A 24652-nucleotide genomic window follows, 5' to 3' on the forward strand; every position below is an offset into this window, starting at 1 on the left:
GTTACCTTTTTAATTCTTGATATTTATTTTGTTATATCACCAATTTCCCTTGATCGCCGATCACCATGGACAATTCTGATGGTGCAATAGTCCTCTGTTTGTTTATAAACAATGGTTATGGTTTTCCTTTTTCACAGATTGCATTCCTCAGAAGTATGGCGTTAAATGTGAGCATAACTGTTCTACTAATTGCCAGGGTAGTCTGTGTGAGAAAGACAGCGGGAATTGTCACGGTGAGCAACAGTTTCTAAACGTCTTAATCTCGAATGAAGAATATTTTCTAACTAAGAACAACTATAAGTTTTTTTACACTCCACTCGACGGCGGGTTCATTATATAGTTACTGATAATGAGATGACTTTTGATATAAACTTTATTAAAACAAGTTAACGACAAAACATAACTTCTCTTTTATTTTCAGAGAAACAAATATAAAATATTGAAAAGTGTTTCTTGTACAATTGCGTTGCTGGAAAGTAGGGTAGAACAATAGGGACTGTTGAAAATTAGTATAGCGTTATTTCGTATGAATATGAACCATCTTTAAAGTATACCAATATCATGTTATGTTTATTTTTTTCAGATTGCATTCCTCAAAAGTACGGCGCTAGATGTGAACATGATTGCTTTGCAAACTGCAAGAACAGATTATGTGATAAAGACAACGGAAGCTGTCACGGTGAGCAGCAGCTTATATATGTAACTTCATTTAAATCTTAAATAAAGACTATTTCTAAATAAAATCCTGATAATTTTAAGTTTATATAGTCAACAGCTTATTTTTCTGAAACCTTTGATGTCTGTCAGAATAAAGCCCTTCATATTATAATTTTTAAAGAAACAATATGAAAATATAATTGAGGCTCATTATATGTAACATATATATATATGTATGTATGTATCCTTAAAGTAACGTGATATTCTTTATTCGAAACTGCCTGTTATCTTGTTGTCTTTGTCGCGGTTCACATTTTGAGAATGACTGAGTATTTTTCATTGGTTTTATGTATTTGACTTTCAATACACATAATAGTGTCAACAATTCGTCATCTAGTATTGCGCATACTACATGTTCTTATATCTGAATGAACTGTTTTATCTATTCCTTGATCTTGTTAATACTTAGATGATAATAAGGTATCGTTTCATTTGACAGGAAGCAAAAACTTATGGATATTTATTGTATGTATTCACAAAAAGTGGCCTTTTTTGGTAAAGATTCAATGTACTGGAGAAAACAGTTTATTTTCTTTACAATTCCAACAATTTGATAAAAATGAATTCAACTGGCAAAGCGTCGTATTCAAACATTGATGGGTGGTATTTTTTACTACTCTTAACTCTATACGATGATTTGAGATTACCAAGAACTCTATATAAAGAAAACGAATGGTTTCCCAGGAAATAAGAGATACAAATATAAAACTGCAATGTATATCGCGATAGTGAAACGAAATACAATATATAGTTTCTGATTCTACATGCGTTCATTTGGAACTGGCGGAGTTCAATGCAGTGAATAGAAAATGCCGGTCTGATTGGTTAAAAACAAAAGTTCTATCATCATTTTATTAAGCAGATAATTTCGTATAAATCCCGTAAAAATTTAGCGGGTAATAAATTATTCTTAAACGCTCAGAATGTATTCCTGGATGGTAAGGTAAAGCTTGTGATCATGATTGTCCTGGCAATGGTAATGAATCGTGGTGTGCAAATGACACATAATACTGTGTGTCGAACACAGGTGAAAACCTAGTTAAGGCATATCTGATGTGACATTCAATTGTTGATCATTTGGAAGACTCTAACAGTCTTCGAAAATTGAAATATATACCTGAACGAATGAATCTTTTGATGGTGACATTGCATAAAAACATCTCAACATCGCGTTTATCAAATCATTATTACGAAGAGATATTTGTCTTGGAATATGATCAAGATCTGTTTTAAAATGAATTATACATTTAAATGTAGGTTGTGCTGGAGGATTTTACGGTACAAACTGTTCGATGACGTGCAATACCAGTTGTGCTGAGTGTGATCAGCAGAGCGGGAAATGCACGGGTAAGTTTATGTATAGCATTGTTAGCTGTAAAATAAAAACATGATTAATACGCGGGAATTTTATAAGCATGATAAGCACTTCAAGCATGATAATATGTTGATCCCTTTTGCATAATTGTTATCCGGAAACCTCCTTCAGACTACTTGACACCTTTTGAAAGTGAGACTTTAATCTTGTTTTCTTTGGTTTTCAAAAGAATGTACGCCGGGTTTGTACGGAATGGATTGCACCAAGACATGCGGCCATTGTACTAGATGTATTAAGGAAACTGGTGTCTGTGTGACCGAATGTGATCCAGGTTATCAAGGGCATTTCTGCAATACAAGTAATTTTATGTAGTTATATATGTTTTACCTATGCGTTTCTAAAGAATTTGCAAAAAGGCTAACAAACACTCCACAAACAAGTAAATGGATTACGTGAAAGATAATGTAAATTTAGCAAACGGATCATTGTTAAAATGAGATATGTATGAATCTAAAACTAACCAATGAAAAACATGATACAATAAAAAAAATTGTTCAATACTTCTATGCTTGGGAATGGCTGCATAAAATCATACCATTTCGCGAAAGAAATGTTTCAGGTTGTATCAATTATTTTTGAAGCCAGAAATCGTCTTGATTCTCTCATAATATTTTTTTTATTTAACAGCACAATCCCAAATTTTCGAAAACCCTCCAGTTGACGCCGGGCCTATTGTAGGAGCTGTTGTAGGGGTGGTTGCTGTGGCAGTCATCGCTATTGTTATTGTCATCCTCATCAGAAGGTAGTGTATTACAGTGTTTATTAAGAAATTGAATGAAGACAGAATAATAAGAATTGTTCAATATTCAACAGATATCCATGCTTGCAAATCAATAATAAAAAACATTTATTAAGAAAGCATATTTTATGCAATTCTTATTTTTTTAACTAATATCACTCTTAGACTATTTTAAATGATTTAGACATTTTCAAATTCAATAATTAATACCTAAAATAACTCAATCACCTTCTTGTAAGAATATTTGATATTGGTCTTGCAAAACAGGAAAACATGTTTTTACTATAAAAGTTGAATATGTCGCTCTGATGTGATTTTCAAATTTCCAAAATTAAATAAGGTAACAGAGAAAAAAGAGAATGGGTCATCAAAAATAAAAACAAAAATCTGTTATTTCGAGATGTAATTTCTAGTATAACATAGCTTTATACGGTAAATAGTGAAAGTTTATTATGGTACAATTTAAAGGAAAGACGTAATATCATATGATTATTGATGTAAACGCTGAATGTTCAAAGAATATAGAAACAGAATGCCAAATGGATTATGGCTGAATACATTTCAATATTTAACCATGAGAAAGAATACTGAAATAATTGAAATGTGATTAGACAACAAATAATTAGTATCAGTATTCAGACAGCTTGATGAGGAGCACATATCGATATGCATACTCATCAGTATATTATTTGATGATTTGATGAGTTGAACAAATCAGAATTAAGCTATCTAAATGAAAATTTGTTGCTATTTTTGGTATTTATTTTGCCACCTCCTTGCAGCTATTTTATTACCTAATGCGTCAGGGAAAAGAGGACGCCCTTGGTGAATGTCTAATCTTATTCTCTTAAAGTTAATGGAGCACTTTTTAGATGCATTTTAAATATATTTTTTATTCACATTTTGCCTCGTTATCAGATTTTGAGTTGACTCCTGTTGTATTTGCAAGTAGATAATTTGTTAATTCAGACAGGCATTGGCGAAGAAAAATACTGTATTACATTTTTACAAATGAAATATCAAAAAATGTTCATTCTGTAAAAGTGATATTTTTCACTTCACTAATGCAAAATATCACTTCTTTCTGATATTTTTCAAATATCACTTTTGATTTAACTTATTAAAACACTGCTTACAAACGAGAATGGGACAAATAAAAAACTGACCTGGTATATTTCACAGTAAAGATGTAATAAAAAGAATATCTGAAGTATAATCATTTATACCAAATATATTTTATTCGTGCGGCGAATATTTTGATATTTTTACTCATGCTGCGCACTCGTGTAAAATATCAAAATATTTAGCCCCATTCGTGAAATATATTTGGTATTACTGAAGACACCATTAGATATCCTCTATGTATAAAAACGGTTCTCACAAATCTATATTTTATTTCTTTCTACAGACGTCGATTAAGTGCCAGTCAGCAGGAAGCCTTAAGTAGTTATACTGGTATTTCCAATGTTCACGAGAAGAACATGTACAGTGAACAACAAGAAATGGAAAACCAGCCTGGCAATCCTGAAGCGGCGGAGAAAAACACTTTCAGTAATACAGCAGGTGATTCATGTTAACTAGAAATGTTTCTTACACAGAAACAAAGATGTTGAAAGAAAACAAAATGTTGCTGAAGCCGCCGAATCACGATATTCTTTACAAGTTTGTCGACTCTAAATATCTGCGGCCAATAACTATACACCAAGTCGATATCCATAAAAAAAGTTGATTGGATAACACTGTGTTATCAAGCGCGATTGCAGAGTGATGATTCATGTTAGGAGTATGGGTTTTCTGTCTTTTAATATATAATATCACACGACAAGATATTCACGTTGAATTTCAAAGTTACACAGAAAAATACTTGGAGGGTGTTGAAAAGAAATATAAAGAAATCTATTCCTATATTCAAACGATCATCACTTCTCTTTGTCGATATGTATCATCTTTAATTAATTTAAATTAATTAGAAATAATGTACTCATGTGTATATTTGTGATGTACAGGTCAAGATGGGACACCCGTGGATTCTGCCCATGTATATGTAAACGCTCAGCAGGTAGCCGGGAAGTCCGGATCTCCTAATAGCGTCTACTATAATTCCGGTCCTGTTGGATTTCCCGTCTCCACCCTCAAATCTCTTGTTCAAGAAAAACTGAAAAACAAGGCCAAGGCTTTCGACAACGAATATAAGGCACATATTATTTAATAAAAACTTAATCTTGGTCGTAACAAGCATTTTCGTTCGCTAATGTTTTGTTGTTGTCAGCCCATAACGTTAAAAATAACGATTGCAACGTCGCTTTTCATTGCCTGATACAGCGGCATAATAATTACTAAGAGAAAAGAGACATCAATCAATGTTTCCACGTGTATTGTGTATAGAAAATTAAACTTTAAGGACAAAACTAATTACATTTTATGTTATGGAGCTTAGAGACAAAAACACAGGAATGTTCTCCTCTTCAAGGTTTATTTAGGCTAAACCGTTTGTGTTATCGTTCCATAGTCTAAATTTATTCATTCTGAGATAATTTACATGCATATCAACAAATTACATACAACATCATTTAAATGTATAGCAATGTAACGTTGGCATCTATGCTGATGCAAATATAAATATTAAATATAATATAAGAAATCCTGGATCAACTAGTGGACGCTTTTAACATTTGTACATTTTAAAATGAATTGTGAGTTAGACAGAAAAGGACCGAAATGAATTAAACTGCGTTACACAGTTAGATGCGCGGGTCTGGAAGATTATTAATAGATGCCTTTTAGACAGCAAATTCTGTCGAATCAGTTCTATAAAGCCGAGATGTACCTTTGGTTTTTATATCAGATTGAATAAGAAGGTAAATTTCAACACAATCTACGTTATTTTTAATGAGGATGATGCGTTTATAGTAAAATATACACTCGTACTTGTATCTTATGTTACAGTCTATACCGTCTGGAGATTTACACGAACATAAAGTTGGAATGTTACAACAAAACAAGACAAAGAACAGATTTAAAACCACATTTCCCTGTAAGTATATTTTCATTTATTTTTAATGATATCAAATTTAGCATATATATTTTTCCTATCGGCACCATATTGATAATGATAATTAATCCTTTGTGAATACGACGGCAGAAAAACAGTCTAGTTTAAGGGCAAAATAATCTGTTTGTGTTCTATTAAATTATTAGAAGTTTTTTCTTCCGAAATTCTGAAAGAAGTTTCATAATCCAAAGTTACCTGATTAAGACATTTTTCTGGTAATTGGTCAAAGGTCAAAGATCAAAAGTCATAGGTGAATATTTGCTTACAAGACATCGCGTTCATCCGTTGTAATATTTACACAAAAAGTAGCCCAGCATTTGATAATAGTGGTTAAAGTTACATGATCAAAGATTGCACTTGGATTCTTGTACTTTTAGCAATTTATCATGATATTTGTGTTGTGTTCTTAAAAAATGTTATTGTATAATGTAAATCAATATTTTCTTTTTTACAGATGATCATTCCCGTGTGATTCTTGATAAAGTTGGTAAGGATCCACACTCCGATTACATCAACGCCAACTACATCGACGTAAGTGTGGTTTATGCGTCATAATAAGTGGTCAAGACTATAGACAATGCGAGCGAAATTCGACAATGGTATTGACGTGTCTGAATTTTTGGAACCCATTTCTATAGATTTTTCTCCCGAATTGGCGTTTCAAATAATTTCACAATATGTTCATCGTTTTTTTTTTTTTTTTACAGAGTGTTACAAAACCTGCGGAGTACGTTGCAACACAAGGTAAACTTGTAAACAATTAAAAAACATACTTAATTACATTATTTAGTAACACAACAACATAATACATGGCCATTGAAAATAGCAAATTTATTCAAAAATGTACGTGTTTAAGTAAAGCAAATATATAAAAATATGCTCTCTGATAATTGAACTTTCCCTCCCGGAGAAAGCACTTAAATCTACTTCCAAATCCGTTAAAAAATATACCTCATGATCTTAGACGGTTTTTGTCTCTGGACAGCTCGATGACAAAATGGGAAGCTTTAAAATAACGGTCCTCGGTTAACAGTTAATATGTAACTGTATCTCATTCTTGATATTAATGTTCTATTTTTCAGGACCAAGACCTGGCACTGTTAACGATTTCTGGCGGATGATTTGGCAACTGAAGACCGGCAAAATTATTATGTTGACAAATCTGATTGAAGGAGGGAGAGTATGTCGCTATTCAATATCTACATTCAGATGTTGTTCAAAATTAATTTTAAAACAGTGTGCGGGTATCACTTTTCTTACACACAGCAAAATACGTGTGCTCGACTTCAACATTGGTTTGTTGATAACATTTAAATCTTCAGCGATCAATCATTTTGTATCACCTCACTTGTTTATCGACATGTTCACTTCATTAGTATACATTACAGGAATGTAACTATTTTAAAGTTTAAATGGATGGTTTGTCTGTTTGGAGTGAGAACATCTGAATAAGGTGGGCTCTCTCATAGAAGTGAAGGTAAAACTATTGAACTGACATATTGATGCAGTGTGTTGTTCTTGCTCCCCCTTAAGTAAAAACAATTTATTGTGTAAAACACAAGCGTGTCCTATATCTTTACTAACTATACTTACTAAATTCATTGCTTCATTTCAGCCAAAGTGCGACAAATATTGGCCGGATGAGGGAGAACCTTTGATTACGCCACACTTCAGCATCATCCTTGAGAGGGAAAGGTCGTATGCCTTCTACGTCATCCGGGACCTTACAGTTACAGAAAAGAAGGTATGAAACAGCCTAAGATAACAACGATGTATTTTATGTATCCAAAATAAAACGGATCTATATTATTTAGAATTTCTTTTTTTTATTTTTTATTTGATGAAACGAATTTTTTAACTTCGAGACGAATTTCATAAAATCTCGTATGAAGTGAAAATATGTTTAAGATACTTTTCGCCACAGAACATTGGAACAAACAAAAATATTTGTGGATAAATACACAGGATTACACATCAATACAAATTTGTTTTCTTGTTTTCTAAACTATTCATTCAGACGAAGTCAGTACGTCAGATACATCAGTTCCACTATACCACGTGGCCAGACCACGGGACTCCAGACCCAAACGAACTGGTTGTCTTCCACCGCCGTGTGATGAACTACGGGACTGTCCTCACAGGGAAAATGGTTGTTCACTGCAGGTATGGTCAAGCGATTTGTTTTCAATTATCTCCATCCGTCATTTAAAAAAAAAATGTAATTTATTTCACCAGTCATTTCCGTTGCTTTAAGGGGATGTGTGACGTTCTCTTGGTTAGTGTCATGAGAAAATGCTTGTAGTTTTTATTGTGTGTTATCGATATAGTATCCTCTTTTTCCAATTTTATTTCTTCCGACGTTAGTGAATTAATTGATTCATAAATTAATATTTGGCAGTGCTGGTATAGGCAGAACGGGGACATTCCTTGCCTTGGACGCTCTCTTGCAATACGGGAAGGAATGTGGTAGCATTGACGTACTGCAATACATAAAAACCATGCGGAAGGATAGGATCAACATGGTTCAAACTGCTGTAAGTTCCACGGTTTCCATAAAAATTGATAATGATTCAAGTCATATAATGTTTTATTTCAAAATGTTTTGTTATATCTGCCGGTGACTCATTAATTAAGAAACTGTGTAATATTTGTAATTCCAGAAATTTCAGGGTTAGCTTTCTTTCCCACTTGAAAATACATTTTCTGTCTTCATCACCAAATTCTAAAAGAATGTTCTTGCGGTCTAGATAGCCACATCATGACAAGGTGAACTAAGTTAGGGATCTCTGAAGGTGTGTAACTATGTAGAAATGGAAAAGTAACTACTGAAAAATTGAAATCGCAATGCTTATTAGAGAGTTTTGTGTTACGCTGTTCTTGTCCTGACTATTCGGAATAATACCAAAAGTATACTTCAACGAGGAACTAAACTTTGGCGCATAAACATGGGGACACATCTTTAATTTAATATGTTTCCACTTATAAAAAAATATATAACATTTGATATTATCACAATTAGTGTGAAATCATAAGACATCAAATGTTAACATTGTTTAGACATTCATTTATATAGGAGCAATACATAGCTGTACACCAGCTCCTTATCGAAGCCTTCGATATGCCAGACACATTGATTCCAAGAATGAAGTACCACACGACACTTAATGCTCTCTCCAATTGCGGTCCAACGAACAAAACAAAGCTCAGGAAGGAATACCAAGTAATTACTTCCTGTTAAATACCAATTAAATTAAAACTATAGATATGTTTCGGGACTCATTCTCTCGAAATAACTGTTAATGATACTTTCCCGATAGAATGAAAAACATGTTAAATCTTGTTAATGAAATCTAGATCTTACGTGAGTAAAACGATATTCCAAGTTTTGTTTTTCAATACCCCAACATGTTTATATACCGAATACGAATATAATTATATTGGTGGTAATATTATTTTGGCTTTTTTTTCCCGAAAAACATTTTTTAAATCATCTCTCTAAAAAACGCAATATTAAGTGAGCTGAAATTCGGTTACACTTTTTCCAGATAGTTTGTTGGTTCTACCTCAACTGTTCTTATCTAAGTCTTTATGTCTATCGACGACAGTGACCATATAATCGGATATTTTCTAGTATAATAATAATGTATGTTGTTTAACCTTACATTTTGCGTGGAATTTACATGAAACGTATTGACAAGTAAGTATCACAATGTATGCTCGTAATATACGATTTCTTTAGATGACACAGTCTTTGAAACCAACTTACCATGAGGCAGACTACAGAACCGCGCTATTGCCATCCAACAAGATGAAAAACAGGACCTTGTCTGTGTTAGCAGGTAGGAATCAACCTCCTTTCAATCAAACCTCCTTGAGCATGACGCGATATACACTTGATCGAGTCTTAATAAGGCGTTTGAAAAATGTTTTTAAAACTAATCAAATACCACACTTATGGATTAGATAAAATATTTAAAAAAAACTCTATTGTACACTGAAAGAAAAATGATTACGATCAGTATTATTCGTCTTACAATTTCTGCAATAATAGAAAATAATAACACTTAAAGCATATAACCAATCATTTACTAGCAGCTTTCAGACAATTGATTAATCACCAAGGTTTATTGTAATTATTGAGATTAAAAACTCGACAAAAGTTCTTTATATGTAAGAAATTAAAAAAAGCATGAGCAATTATAAATAAATGAGGAATACTGCAAATAATGGTTTCTCCTTTTTCTGAACAGTTGACGAGTACAGGGTGTACCTGAGATCTCAGCCTAAAGGTAGAACAGACTACATTAATGCGGTGATGGTGCCCGTAAGTATTACCATGACGTCATCTGTAAGTAGTTGTAAAACGCATGCATTATTGGTGTCTTCTAGTTGTGATGTGTTAAATTGCGATGTCTTATATGTTAATTAATAGGAATGATCAATACAAGATCTTATATCAATAGTCTCATTTGATAGGGTAGCATATACATGCTATAACTTAAAAACCAAAAGTCTCGAGCAAGAACATATATTGTCTTTTGATAAACATACATGCTAGAACTTAAAAACCAATAGTCTCGAGCAACAACATATATTATCTATTGATAATTAATTCTAGATGTTAACCCAATAGTCTCATTTGATAGAGTAGCAAGAACATATACTTTTTGGTGATAGTGCATATTTGTCTTTCTTTAACGATATATTCTCAATACATATTAAAATATTAACTACGAGTTACGATTATTCCAGAATGATACGGAAAGAAAATCTTTGATGAGATAACTAGCATAATTATTAGTAAAATCACGTTTAACTTCTGCTTATGTTCTATGAATTTCATAAAAACAACTTTCACACTATTTAATTTGTTAACGTACGTTGTAGACTTAAAAAGTGTCTATGATTTCATAAAAAAAATGTATGCAGTAGTGCTACCAGAAAGAACCAATACACGTTTTGTTTTTGTTTACTTTGGACATTTTTGTTCAGATTTTCCACATAAAGTAATTACATGATACAGAAAAGAACCAATACAAGTTTGTAGTAATCGTTCCCCACGTGTAATTAACCTTTCAATCACATACAAGTAATCCTTTTCTTTTTTGACCTAGTCCTATACATCCAAAACTGGATACATCGTCACACAGACTCCTCTGGAGGACACCGTGGTGGATCTGTTGACGATGATAATGGACAACAGCTGTCAAACAATTGTCATTATCGAGCCAGACGACATTGTAAGTGTATTTCCACAGATAAATTAATCAGAATTGATACTTAAGGGCAGCAGGATAAAAAACAAACCTCTTTTTTCGTACAGTAGATACTTGATGAGTTTAATTGAAACATATTACGTCAAAATAAGATAAGCCATTTTTAGAATCAATATTATTGGAAGAAAGTAATATTCTGTAACAGCAAAATAGTACGGAATACCTGCCACTAACTCTAAAAACAGGTGTCTCATTGTTTCTTGATTTAACGGATTAATGATACCCATGATCTAATCTGAAATTCTTTTTGGCTGCATTGTAATTTTTAATATTCAAACATTTTCTTGATACAGGGTGAGATATATCAATGTGATTACAATCACTTACATGTAGCACCTTAGTATGCATGTCCAGCACTGGTCAATTCTTTGATGAAGGTGACAGCACTAGACGAAGTGTAGACGCCGAAATCAAAACGTCGACCTAAATTCAAATACTTAATCGTAAAATATCAAATTCTTTTCACAGTCGTTGCTTTGCCTTATCTATTTATTGCCATATAATCATATTAAATCATTAAATGCATTTTCATATCTTAGGACTGGCTTCCAGGGGAAGGCGAAGAAAAATCCATTGGCGATTTTACTTTGGAACACAAAGGGGCGTCTTCAACAATTGCAAATGTCAATTTGGTTGAAATTGCTATCGAAAATGTGGTACGGTCTTTTTTTAGTATTTACAGATATATACAATTTTTTTGTTGAATATCTTGGTTTATAAAAGCTGTCTTGAGTGTTGCAAAAGGGACATATACATTTGTTTTGATATCTCTAATATCAGCGATAGACTGAACATCTGACAAAATGAGGGAAAACCTTGGATTTCCTGACACCTAAGGTGTAATTTACCTATCCTTCATACATAAATATGAAAGATATCGTAAAATATGTTGTATGAAAAATCTTCAAAATCATCCGAATATTTTTGATAACACGCTTTAATTTATGAACATTTTGCACACATATACAGTTATATATACTTATTTGAATTTACTTCTTTCAGGTGACTAGCTTTAATAGCCTTGTTCGAATGTTCCACATGACTGGGTGGGATAGTGACTCGGAAGTCCCTCGGGATTCGTCCGCGCTACTTCAGCTGCTGGAACTTGTTGACAGCAGACGTAAATCGGACGATTCCAAGACTACACTTGTTATGTGTCGGTATGTTATGTCGTCAACTGCTTCAAACATTTTCATAATCACTTGTGTCAGCGATCAGTATTGATACTAGTTTGATACCTGACTTCTGACCTTCGTGAAAGAGCTATATATGTATTGTGTTAAAAGGATATGAGTGTAAATATGTGTAGGATCTTTAATAAAAAATGTGCAAATATTTCTTCTGCTTCTATGGTATTCCAGAGACGGATATTCCCAGAGTGGACTCTTCTGTTGTATCAGCAATGCCAGGGACCAGATGAAGTCTGACGAGGAAGTTGATATCTATCAGATTTCTCGTCAGCTACTTGTGCGTCGTCATGAATTTTTAACAAATTTTGTAAGTATTTCTAGACATACATTTTGGCTTATACGGGTTTTGAGGTTAATGGACATGTTCTTTTTCCCGCCAACATGATTACATTATAAAAATACATCAGTTTATTGTTTTGTCACTACGTAAATTCCTACATAGCAGATTTGATATCATTAAATGTTTCAAATCTGAAAGGCAGAATATGCTTCTTTTTCTCTTACGGCTCAAATGATCTATCCTACAGCTATATTTCGGAATCTATATCGACTGGTCTTTTTCAGATTCTTTTGTGAATAAGATTAAAATATTAAGCAGTCAATAAGATTCTGAGAAATTTTCATTTATATAAAAGATATGTTTTTGGGAATCGGAACGTAAATGAATTTGAATTTCGATAAATGACACTATTTAATGCAAATAATGTCATTTCAGGACCAGTACAAATGCTGCTACAACGTGATTAAAGACTACCTGGATACCACTGACGTGTACATGAACTGATTAAAGACTACCTGGATACCACTGACGTGTACGTGAACTGATAAAGACTACCTGGATACCACCGACGTGTACATGAACTGATTAATGAGTACCTGGATACCACCGACGTGTACATGAACTGATTAATGAGTACCTGGATACCACCGACGTGTACATGAACTGATTAATGAGTACATGGATACCACTGACGTGTACATAAACTGATTAATGAGTACCTGGATACCACTGACGTGTACATGAACTGATTAATGAGTACATGGATACCACTGACGTGTACATGAACTGATTAATGAGTATCTGGATACCACTGACGTGTACATGAACTGATTAATGAGTACCTGGATACCACCGACGTGTACATGAACTGATTAATGAGTACCTGGATACCACCGACGTGTACATAAACTGATTAATGAGTACATGGATACCACTGACGTGTACATAAACTGATTAATGAGTACCTGGATACCACTGACGTGTACATGAACTGATTAATGAGTATCTGGATACCACTGACGTGTACATGAACTGATTAATGAGTACCTAGATACCACTGACGTGTACATGAACTGATTAATGAGTACCTGGATACCACTGACGTGTACGTGAACTGATTAATGAGTACCTGGATACCACTGACGTGTACATGAACTGATTAATGAGTACATGGATACCACTGACGTGTACGTGAACTGATTAATGAGTACCTGGATACCACTGACGTGTACATGAACTGATTAATGAATACCTGGATACCATTGACCATAATTACTAAAAATAGAACCAGATACTTAAAAGACCTATTCTTTCTGTTTTTGTCGGAACAGAGGAGAGGCTATATACACATTGTTTTCAACAATGTTACTGTTTGTTGTTTTTATTATTTGCGTCTAATGTTTTACTTAAATAGCATAATACATTATAATAGTTTTCCGTTATAAAAGGCTATATTTTACAGTTGTGTCAAGTTAAAAGTCTAAATGAAAAAAAAAAAATATGGTATAGTTTAACTTTCATCCTTTGCAGATTGTTCTTTTTTCATGCAAACCATCTAAATTGAATCTCAAATGCATTAACATTTTATCTTCTCAACGCATCAGCATAGTCGCGCCCTCTTTTAATGATACTATCCTTGATGTAGTGAAACAGACAAATAGGTGAGATAATCAGACAATCAGTAGGCTATGCAGGAATTCACTTTTAAGTGGTAAAATGCACAAACAGATGGTTTTTGCTGACTCCCGTTTATCCCTCTAACGCTAGACGTCATCAGTACTACAGTAGTTTGAGTTCCGAACTATAGTGGGGGAATTAGATAAGTTTTCAATTACCTAGTCTGAATGCTTAACATATTTTAAGTATGCTCCGTCACATCATTAAAATTGAAAATGGTCTCGATTAAAGATGATTTAATACGATTTAAAGGGCCATTCCTTCGTTCCGACATCAGAAACATGCACAATTTCTATTGAGGAAATCTATGTCTGAACGATGATTATTTGAGTGTTTGTGCCGAAATGTACAAAAGAGGCGTACCGTATACAAATACCGTATGTTTTTGCGATAATTAGTGAGACTTCCGGTCGAATTAAGAATTTTCACGACTTAATACTCAAAGAACTTTGGTTGAACTTCAGAGTAAAACTGCCCTACCAATGTAAAGGTTATAACTTGAAATACGTAAGTTCAATTTTGACGACCTAAACTTTTTTCAAGCGAAGTGGGGCTAATATTTTGATATTTTTCACGAGTGCGCAGCACGAGTGAAAAATATCAAAATATTAGCCACACGAGTGAATTATATTTGGTATTACTGAAGACACTGTTAGATATTCTGTTTATTACATTTTTTATCAACGAAAACCCTACCCCGTATGCTAACTAGGACTACAGCGATAATTTGTAAACAAAAAAAGTAGTTTCCCCTGTCCAGGTATTTTGATATTCTCTAATCATTAATTTGATTGGTCAAATCAACAAAAGTGATATTTTTCACTAGTGAAAAATATGATATTCTTCACTAGTGAAAAATATCACTTTTATAGAATAAATAATTTTCGATATTTCACTGGTAAAAACTGTAATAAATACTTAATATACATACACTTACATTTGTACATAATGCTTTTTTGCCGCGTGTACACACTTTATTATGTCTTCAGACTTTAAATGTAAAATACACATCCCTACCAAGTGTCCCGACATGAATCGAACCCGAGTCCCCGCGTGTAAGTCTTGGCTCAACCTCCTAAGGTTCCTGTCAAGCAAAATAACCATGCTCCGTCAGCTGAGTGACAGACTATGTATATGCCGCGACGTGAAAAGTGCGCCATAACCATAAATTGAATTAAGATATTATATTGTTCAACGAAGATGAATGTTCTTTGGAATACCTGTCGCTAATACTTTCATCGTTGTTTGCAATAAATGTGCATGTTGCTTTAAATAACTATAGTATTAACAAATTAATGTTAGATTTGATGACTATGTTTTAAACATTTGATAATTATTCAGATTTGTTGTTTTAATACATTATATTGTTTTGTTACTTAAAATCACTGCACAATGTAATACATATACACTTTACTCAAATATGTATATCACATGTGAAACCAGGGACAAATATAAATTATCAAAAATGATTTGGCATTTTTGTACGCAGAATGCGACTTTCTGATGAGTTGATTTTTTTTCATACCTTTATGAAAAGAAAAAAAAATGAAAATGGCGTGTAAAATGTGACGTCACAATACGGCCATTGACGTTAGATCAATTAGATTATACATACAACATGATTTAATTCTGATAATCAATTTAAAAATTAATTATAATGATTAAAAATATTATCATATGTCCCTGGTGATATATACGTTTCTATTTTACTTCTATAGATTTGTCAAAATTAAGTGAACTTCTTAACTTACATTTCACTAGATAACCACGTTTACCCTGAGCGATAGAGTAATACATAATAAGTTGTATGGTAATTAATGTATTGTATGAAACATGTACTCTGTATATATCATTATACAAATGTATAGCGACCCTGCCCTTAACCCTTTCAACCCTAAGAAACTTTAGTGGACTCTGCCATTCTTTCATAAGTTGAAGTCCAATATGGTCTGTAGGGGTGAAAGGGTTAATAAGGCGAACCGGTACAAATGGTCATAATCGTGTCCTGGGTTCGGTTATAACTGAAACAAGAACGTTAAACCCCATCAATCAATCAATCAATCAATCAATCAATCAATCAATCAAACAATCAATCAATCAATCAAATGGTCATGTTCTACTTCTGTTTTCTATGTCTCTATATTACCATGCTTTCATCGGAGTAGGATATATGTTGTGTTTTTTTTCATCACTTTCGTATTTCCCTTTTTACTTAGTCCTCATACCTATAATTTCAATGTATGTACATTTGTATGACAGTAATATCAGCTCTTCCGGATTCATTTGAATATAGCTTTTGTGATTATTAATTGTCGTGTTTTTTATCCTCTATAACGATATTGCTTGTCCATATATGCCAACGTATACAGTATTGATAATTAATAAGCGTTTGTATCTTAACCCAGGAGAAAGTATGTGACGGGTTGTCATATTTGGAAAACAAATGGAAACCGAATATTTTTAATTTTCTGAATTAGCATCAGAAATTATCAAACAACTCCTTCATTTTCAAAATTATTTTATATTTTAAAACTTATCTATGGTAACATAACAACCTAACACATGTTTAATGTATTTAATATAGCGAAATGTGGGTATATCATTACGTAGGTATTACCAAAATCAAAATGTCACAGCAATCTACATGTTATAAGCCATTGAAAACTGACTGGTTCGTTAAGAGCATGCGGCATCTTCCTATCTTGGACTACAATTAATAAAATACATTTGTATGTACCTCTGAGCTATTGCTTTGTTTGTTCTTTTGTTCAATACATTTATAATTCGTTTGAAAAATAAACTGCGAGCAATACACAAGAATTCAATCTAGTAAAAAAATATGTATACATTTCCTACAACTGAGTGGGATGAAACTCGCAATTGTTTTTTTTGTTAAAGTAAGTCAAAGTTCACAGTCAAGGTCAGTAGGTCTGCAAATGAAGAACAAATGGAAAGAATTGATCAGAAAGTGATCAAAATTTTTCTAATGCTTTGTTTTTGTTTTCAATATTTGACATCAAAATGATGAAATGGGATAAAATATGTGGAAAAGAAATATTTAGAACTATGTTTAACAAAAATTTTAACTGAAATACAGAAATGTCTCCATAATACCTAATTTTAAGGACGGTCTAGATCTCCTCAATGTCTTAATCAGGGATGTATGTATACATTGTAGCTTTGTCATCAGTTGGAGTCACACATGCACAACTCCCACGCAATAATTAAGTTACGCTTCCATGACATATCAAGTAAGCTTTTGATGTAAGTAGTTCTAGTTTGTTTATTCTAACAAAACACCTAATACATTACTGATGTTATTGTTATTGGTATCATTACGAAAATTGACTATCATCCATATATGATGCATTCCGGTACAAATATTCGGGACGTTTTTCTGACGTTGCACCGGAACGATAGTCGTACTCATAATCGGGACTTGGCTCGTAGTATCCATGGCGACGGCCGGTAGAGTTATCCGGAGGAATGACCCAGTTTCCGAACATTTCACGGATCCCAGCTCTCCTACTTTCACGGATAACAGTGGAATAATCCGGAGGCAGTTCCAACATCTTGTTTTGTAAAGCTAGGATGTCTGTATGTCTTGTCTTTGGCACTGAGCTTTGTAAACGAAATGAATGTCTCGGAAAATGCCATGCCGGATTGAATTCTGGCGCGTAGGAACTTTTCTCGTCGTCGTCGGATATTGATTGGCTAGGCTCCCGTACACTTTTTCTCCTGAAAATAACATTGATGTAGTAATGAATAAGTTTTTAAAAGTAAGTTTGTTTTTTTATCTTTCTTTCGCAGTGACAATATTTAATAGCATAGAACGGAAGCCACGGAGAGAATTTTTGGTGTCCATTTATTTATCATCACTTATTTATCACCACCTATTAACCATCACTTATTTATTGTCAGTTATTTATAATCACATAATTATCATCTATTATTTATCTTCACATATTTATCATTAATTATTTATCATCACAAATTTATCATCACATATTTATCATCACATATTTATCATCAATTATTTATCATCACATATTTATCATCAATTATTTATCATCACATTTTTATCATCAATTATTTATCATCACAAATTTATCATCAATTATTTATCATCACATATCATCACATATTTATCATCACATATTTATCAATACTTATTTGTTTTCACTTATTTGTTTTCACTTATTTGTATTTGTTATTTGATAATTAGGAAAACAATGTGATAAGGTTGTCCAGCTAAAGGCGAGGCCTCAGCTCCAAGGAATAGCAAAACTATTTCTTTAAATTGATACTTTTGGTAAAGCTCCCATTAGTCGGCAGGCTTAGTTAATTAAAAGTGAATATTTTATGGAACACAGTTTGTCAACCTAATTAGCATCAAAACCAAGGACTTGGTAATAGAAATCAAGTAATAACAAATTAGTAATAAATATCAATTAATTACAAATAAGTAATGAGCGATAAATATTATAAGACATAACAAAAATACTTTGAATAGAAAATAAACAAATATGTACTTCCTGTTCCTGGGGACGTTGAATATCAAACAAGCAGACAAATAAACATACCTTGCGAAAATATAGATACAACATCCCATGATTATGAAGGTCAGCATACAGCACCCAGCCACAACTATCACAATAAAAATATCTGAAAGAGGAATAAGTATTGAATTTCATCATCAAATCAAACAATAATAGCAATAATCAGCAACTGTTTTGAAAATTGCACGCTGAGCAGAAAACACGAAAAAGGGAGTGATTTTTGTCTAAAGTGATTTTCGGTACACAACACGTTACAGAGAATGGTTGGATGATTTCTGTACAATATAACAGGTTTCAGAGAATGGGTGATTTCTGTAGTACACACACTTTACGGAGAATGGGCTGGTGATTACTGTAGAACACAACACGTTACAGAGAATGGGTGGATGATTTCTGTACAATATAACAGGTTTCAGAGAATGGGTGATTTCTGTAGTACACACACTTTACGGAGAATGGGTGGGTGATTACTGTAGAACACAACACGTTACAGAGAATGGGTGGGTGATTACTGTAGAACACAACATTTTACGGAGAATGGGTGGGTGATTACTGTAGAACACAACATTTTACGGAGAATGGGTGGGTGATTACTGTAGAACACAACACGTTACAGAGAATGGGTGGGTGATTACTGTAGAACACAACATTTTACGGAGAATGGGTGGGTGATTACTGTAGAACACAACACGTTACAGAGAATGGGTGGGTGATTACTGTAGAACACAACATTTTACGGAGAATGGGTGGGTGATTACTGTAGAACATAAAACGTTACAGAGATTGTTAGGTGATTTCTGTAGAATACAGCACGCTACAGAGAATGGTTTGTGATTTATCTAGAACACAACACGTTACAGAGAATGGTTTGTGATTTATCTAGAACACAACACGTTACAGAGAATGGGTGGGTGATTTCTGTAGAACACAACATTTTACGGAGAATGGGTGGGTGATTACTGTAGAACATAAAACGTTACAGAGATTGTTAGGTGATTTCTGTAGAATACAGCACGCTACAGAGAATGGTTTGTGATTTATCTAGAACACAACACGTTACAGAGAATGGTTTGTGATTTATCTAGAACACAACACGTTACAGAGAATGGTTTGTGATTTATCTAGAACACAACACGTTACAGAGAATGGGTGGGTGATTTCTGTAGAACACAACATTTTACGGAGAATGGGTGGGTGATTACTGTAGAACATAAAACGTTACAGAGATTGTTAGGTGATTTCTGTAGAATACAGCACGCTACAGAAATGGTGGGTGATTTCTTTAGAATACAGCACGTTACAGAAATGGTGGGTGATTTCTGTAGAATACAGCACGTTACAGAAATGGTGGGTGATTTCTGTAGAATACAGCACGTTACAGAAATGGTGGGTGATTTCTGTAGAATACAGCACGTTACAGAAATGGTGGGTGATTTCTGTAGAATACATCACGTTACAGAAATGGTGGGTGATTTCTAAAAACACACAGCACGATACAGACATCGGTGGATGATATTTGTAGAACAAATGATGATACAAACGGATTCTGTATATATTTTGTACCTTACCTAAAGGAATTCTAGTTTTTGCCATTTCTGTAGCAGTCGTTGTTGACTGTGTCGCTGTTATCGTCGATATTGTTGGTTTTGATGTTGTTCTCATGTTCAATATATTTGTTTGTTTATTGGAGCGATTTGTTGTTGTTAAAATGATGGATGCTGTTGTTTCGTAGTTGGTATGAATGTGGTTGTAGGTGTGGATTGTAGTTGTTTGTAGATTTGGTTTAGTATGCAGTTTCGTAGAGTGTTGTTGGTGTGTAGCTGTATCGGTTGTAGTGTGGTTGTTGTGTTTGTCAGGTTTGTTGTAGTGTGTTTATGGGCGATTTGGTTGTTGTATGGTGTGGTGTTCGGTGTGGTTAGATTGGTTGTAGGTATTGGTTGTAGGTTGGGTTGTAGTGTGGTTGTAGAGTGTGTTGTTAGATGTGGTTGTAGTGTGGTTGTAGGTATGGTTGTAGATGTGGTTGTTGATGGGTTGTAGGTTGGTTGTAGATGTGGTTGTAGCGTGTGGTTGTAGGTTTGGTTGTAGTGTGGTTGTAGTGTAGCTTGTAGGTTGGTTGTGTGTGGTTGTCAGATGTGGTTGTATGTTTGGTTGTAGATAGTTGTAGATGTGGTTGTAGGTTGGTTTGTAGATGTGTTTGGTAGATATGGGTGTTGTGATGTGGTGTGTGTGATGTGGTTGTTGATGTGGTTGTAGGTGGTGTGTGTGGTTTGGTTTGTATGGTTGTGGTTGGTTGTGTTTGGTTGTGTAGGTGTGGTGTTGGGTGTAGATGTGGTTGTAGGGTGTGGTGTGTTAGGTGTGGTTGTAGTGTTGGTTGTAGATGTGGTTGTTGAGTGTTGGTTTGGTGTGTTGGTTGTAGTGTGGTTGTAGGTTTGGTTGTGGTGGTTGTGTGTAGGTTTGTTGTAGTGTGTTGTGTGGTGTTGGTTGTAGGTTGTTAATTGTGATGGGTTGTAGGTGTTGTGTTGTAGGTGTTGTGGTTTGTAGTTGTGGTTGTAGATGTGTTGTATTGGTGGTGGTTTTGTAGATGTGTAGTTTGGTTGTGTTTGTAGTGTTTTGTGGTGTGGTTTGTAGTGTGTTGTAGTTTGGTTGTTAGATGTGGTTGTAGGTGTGGTTGTAGGTTTGTTGGGTGTGTAGGTTGTGGTTGGTTGTGGTGGTTGTAGATGTGGTTGTAGGTTTGGTTGTAGATGTTGTAGATGTGGTTGTAGGTGTGGTTGTAGTTTGTAGATTGTAGATTGTGCGCATTTGGTAGATGTGGTTGTAGGTGTGGTTGTAGGTTTGGTTGTAGGTGTGGTTGTAGATGTGGTTGTAGATGTGGTTGTAGGTTTGGTTGTAGATGTTGTAGATGTGGTTGTAGGTGTGGTTGTAGATGTGGTTGTAGGTATGGTTGTAGGTGTGGTTGTAGGTTTGGTTTGTAGATGTTGTAGATGTGGTTGTAGATGTGGTTGTATGTTTGGTTGTAGGATTGATTGTAGGTGTGGTTGTAGATGTGGTTGTAGGTTTGGTTGTAGGTTTGGTTGTAGGTTTGGTTGTAGATGTGGTTGTAGGTGTGGTTGTAGGTTTGGTTGTAGGTTTGGTTGTAGATGTGGTTGTAGGTTTGGTTGTAGATGTTGTAAATGTGGTTGTAGGTGTGGTTGTAGATGAGGTTGTAGGTATGGTTGTAGGTTTGGTTGTAGATGTGGTTGTAGGTTTGGTTGTAGGTTTGGTTGTAGGTTTGGTTGTAGGTGTGGTTGTAGATGTGGCTGTTGGTGTGGTTGTAGATGTTGTAGATGTGGTTGTAGGTGTGGTTGTAGGTGTAGTTGTAGATGTGGTTGTAGGTTTGGTTGTAGATGTGGTTGTAGGTTTGGTTGTAGATGTTGTAGATGTGGTTGTAGGTGTGGTTGTAGGTGTGGTTGTAGATGTGGTTGTAGGTTTGGTTGTAGATGTTGTAGATGTGGTTGTAGGTGTGGTTGTAGGTGTAGTTGTAGGTGTGGTTGTAGGTTTGGTTGTAGATGTTCTTGTTGATTTAGTTGTAGGTTTGGTTGTAGATGTGGTTGTAGGTGTGGTTGTAGGTTTGGTTGTAGGTTTGGTTGTAGATGTTGCTGTAGATGTTGTTGTAGATGTTGTTGTAGATGTGGTTGTTGATTTAGTTGTATGTTTGGTTGTAGGTTTGGTTGTAGATATGGTTGTAGGTGTGGTTGTATATGTGGTTGTAGGTTTGGTTGTAGGTTTGGTTGTCGATGTGGTTGTAGATGTGGTTGTAGGTTTGGATGTAGGTTTGGTTGTAGATGTGGTTGTAGGTATAGTTGTAGATGTGGTTGTAGATGTGGCTGTAGATGTGGTTGTAGATGTGGTTGTGTGTGTGGTTGTAGGTTTGGTTGTAGGTGTGGTTGTAGGTTTGGTTGTAGGTGTGGCTGTAGGTATGGTTGTAGGTTTGGTTGTAGGTGTGGTTGTAGATGTTGTTGTAGATGTGGGTGTAGGTTTGGTTGTAGGTTTGGTTGTAGGTTTGGTTGTAGGTTTTGTTGTAGATGCGGTTATAGATGTGGTTGTAGATGTGGTTGTAGATGTTGTTGTAGGTTTGGTTGTAGGTTTGGTTGTAGATGTGGTTGTAGGTTTGGTTGTAGGTTTTGTTGTAGGTGTGGTTGTAGGTTTGGTTGTAGGTATGGTCGTAGATGTGGTTGTAGGTATGGTTGTTGATGTGGTTGTAGGTGTGGTTGTAGGTTTGGTTGTAGATGTGGTTGTAGGTGTGGTTGTAGGTGTGGTTGTAAATGTGGTTGTAGGTATGGTTGTAGGTGTGGTTGTAGGTATGGTTGTAGGTTTGGTTGTCGATGTGGTTGTAGGTATGGTTGTAGATGTGGTTGTAGGTTTGGTTGTAGGTATGGTTGTAGGTGTGGTTGTAGGTTTGGTTGTAGATGTGGTTGTAGGTTTGGTTGTAGATGTGGTTGTAGATGTGGTTGTAGGTTTGGTTGTAGGTGTGGTTGTAGGTTTGGTTGTAGATGTGGTTGTAGATGTGGTTGTAGGTTTGGTTGTAGGTATGGTTGTAGATGTGGTTGTAGACGTGGTTGTAGGTGTGGTTGTAGAAGTGGTTGTAGGTTTGGTTGTAGATGTGGTTGTAGGTTTGGTTGTAGGTTTGGTTATAGATGTGGTTGTAGGTATGGTTGTAGATGTGGTTGTAGGTGTGGTTGTAGATGTGGTTGTAGGTTTGGTTGTAGGTGTGGTTGTAGATGTGGTGATAGATGTTGTTGTAGATGTGGTTGTTGGTGTGGTTGTAGGTGTGGTTGTAGGTTTGGTTGTTGATGTGGTTGTAGATGTGGTTGTAGGTGTGGTTGTAGGTTTGGTTGTAGGTTTGGTTGTAGGTTTGGTTGTTGATGTGGTTGTAGATGTGGTTGTAGATGTGGTTGTAGGTATGGTTGTAGGTTTGGTTGTAGGTTTGGTTGTAGGTTTGGTTGTAGGTTTGGTTGTTGATGTGGTTGTAGGAGTGGTTGTAGGTTTGGTTGTAGGTATGGTTGTAGATGTGGTTGTAGGTTTGGTTGTAGATGTTGTTGTTGGTGTGGTTGTAGGTATGGTTGTTGGTGTGGTTGTTGGTGTGGTTGTTGGTGCAGTTGTAGATTTGGTGGTAGATGTGGTTGTAGGAGTGGTTGTAGGTATGGTTGTAGATGTGGTTGTAGGTTTGGTTGTAGATGTGGTTGTTGGTGTGGTTGTAGGTTTGGTTGAAGATGTGGTTGTAGGTGTGGTTGTAGCCGCTGAAGTGGATTCAGGAATATCTGTAGGTCGTAAAACGTTTAGTTAGTTAGGAGGCTTTATAGAAACAAGTTTATATAAGATGATTTGATCAAAACAGAATCATCGACATGATGTAAAGCAGATACCATGGAAACGAGTCATCATACTAGAGGATATTTTACCTCAAATTTTGTGATAAACTTAGACCAGAAAAATAAAGCCTTACGTCATCAGATTAACAGCTGCCGTAAATAAATTACGTCAGAATTGATTACGTCACAATGTGTTGACGGCGTTAATTTTTCACTATTTTAGCCAAACCACAAAGTTATAATTAACCTGTTATTTTTCTGTCAATATCACTGAAATAGTACTCCTTTCAATTATTTAAGAGGGAAACTGAGGGCGTTGGTACAAATCAAGCCATATCAACCACTGCTGATGTTTCTCACCGTATTCGCAAATATAATAATATTTTTGACTCTCGCAATCTGACTGAATAAATTCCATTTTCCATGGGGTTTCCCCTCC

General features: G+C 34.7%; 3 protein-coding genes across 3 annotated transcripts in view; 1 reads left to right on the forward strand and 2 right to left on the reverse strand.

Annotated features, from left to right (window-relative positions):
* The window catches only part of LOC117326609 (receptor-type tyrosine-protein phosphatase epsilon-like), a 46468-nt gene extending 31605 nt beyond the window's left edge, over window positions 1–14863 (forward strand). Inside the window, exon 24 of the mRNA XM_033883367.1 lies at window positions 13065–14863. Within this exon, the coding sequence (XP_033739258.1) occupies window positions 13065–13133 (69 nt within the window). The 3' untranslated portion in view covers window positions 13134–14863. The remainder of the gene's footprint in view (window positions 1–13064) is intronic.
* Window positions 14864–16278: 1415 nt separating this feature from the next.
* LOC117326341 lies at window positions 16279–20635 on the reverse strand. Its single transcript, XM_033883049.1, has 3 exons — window positions 20434–20635; window positions 18890–18971; window positions 16279–18044 (listed from the first exon to the last, which is right to left on the reverse strand). The coding sequence occupies exons 1-3, from the start codon at window positions 20525–20527 to the stop codon at window positions 17642–17644; spliced, it is 579 nt and encodes a 192-aa protein (XP_033738940.1). The 5' UTR covers window positions 20528–20635; the 3' UTR covers window positions 16279–17641.
* Window positions 20636–20991: 356 nt separating this feature from the next.
* Window positions 20992–24283, reverse strand: LOC117326610 (mucin-2-like). The gene is made up of 3 exons (XM_033883368.1): window positions 24268–24283; window positions 22004–24162; window positions 20992–21798 (listed from the first exon to the last, which is right to left on the reverse strand). The coding sequence occupies exons 1-3, from the start codon at window positions 24281–24283 to the stop codon at window positions 20992–20994; spliced, it is 2982 nt and encodes a 993-aa protein (XP_033739259.1).
* Between the last annotated feature and the right edge of the window lie 369 nt (window positions 24284–24652).

The sequence above is a fragment of the Pecten maximus genome, chromosome 4, assembly GCF_902652985.1.
Source record: "Pecten maximus chromosome 4, xPecMax1.1, whole genome shotgun sequence".
Classification (NCBI taxonomy): domain Eukaryota; kingdom Metazoa; phylum Mollusca; class Bivalvia; order Pectinida; family Pectinidae; genus Pecten; species Pecten maximus.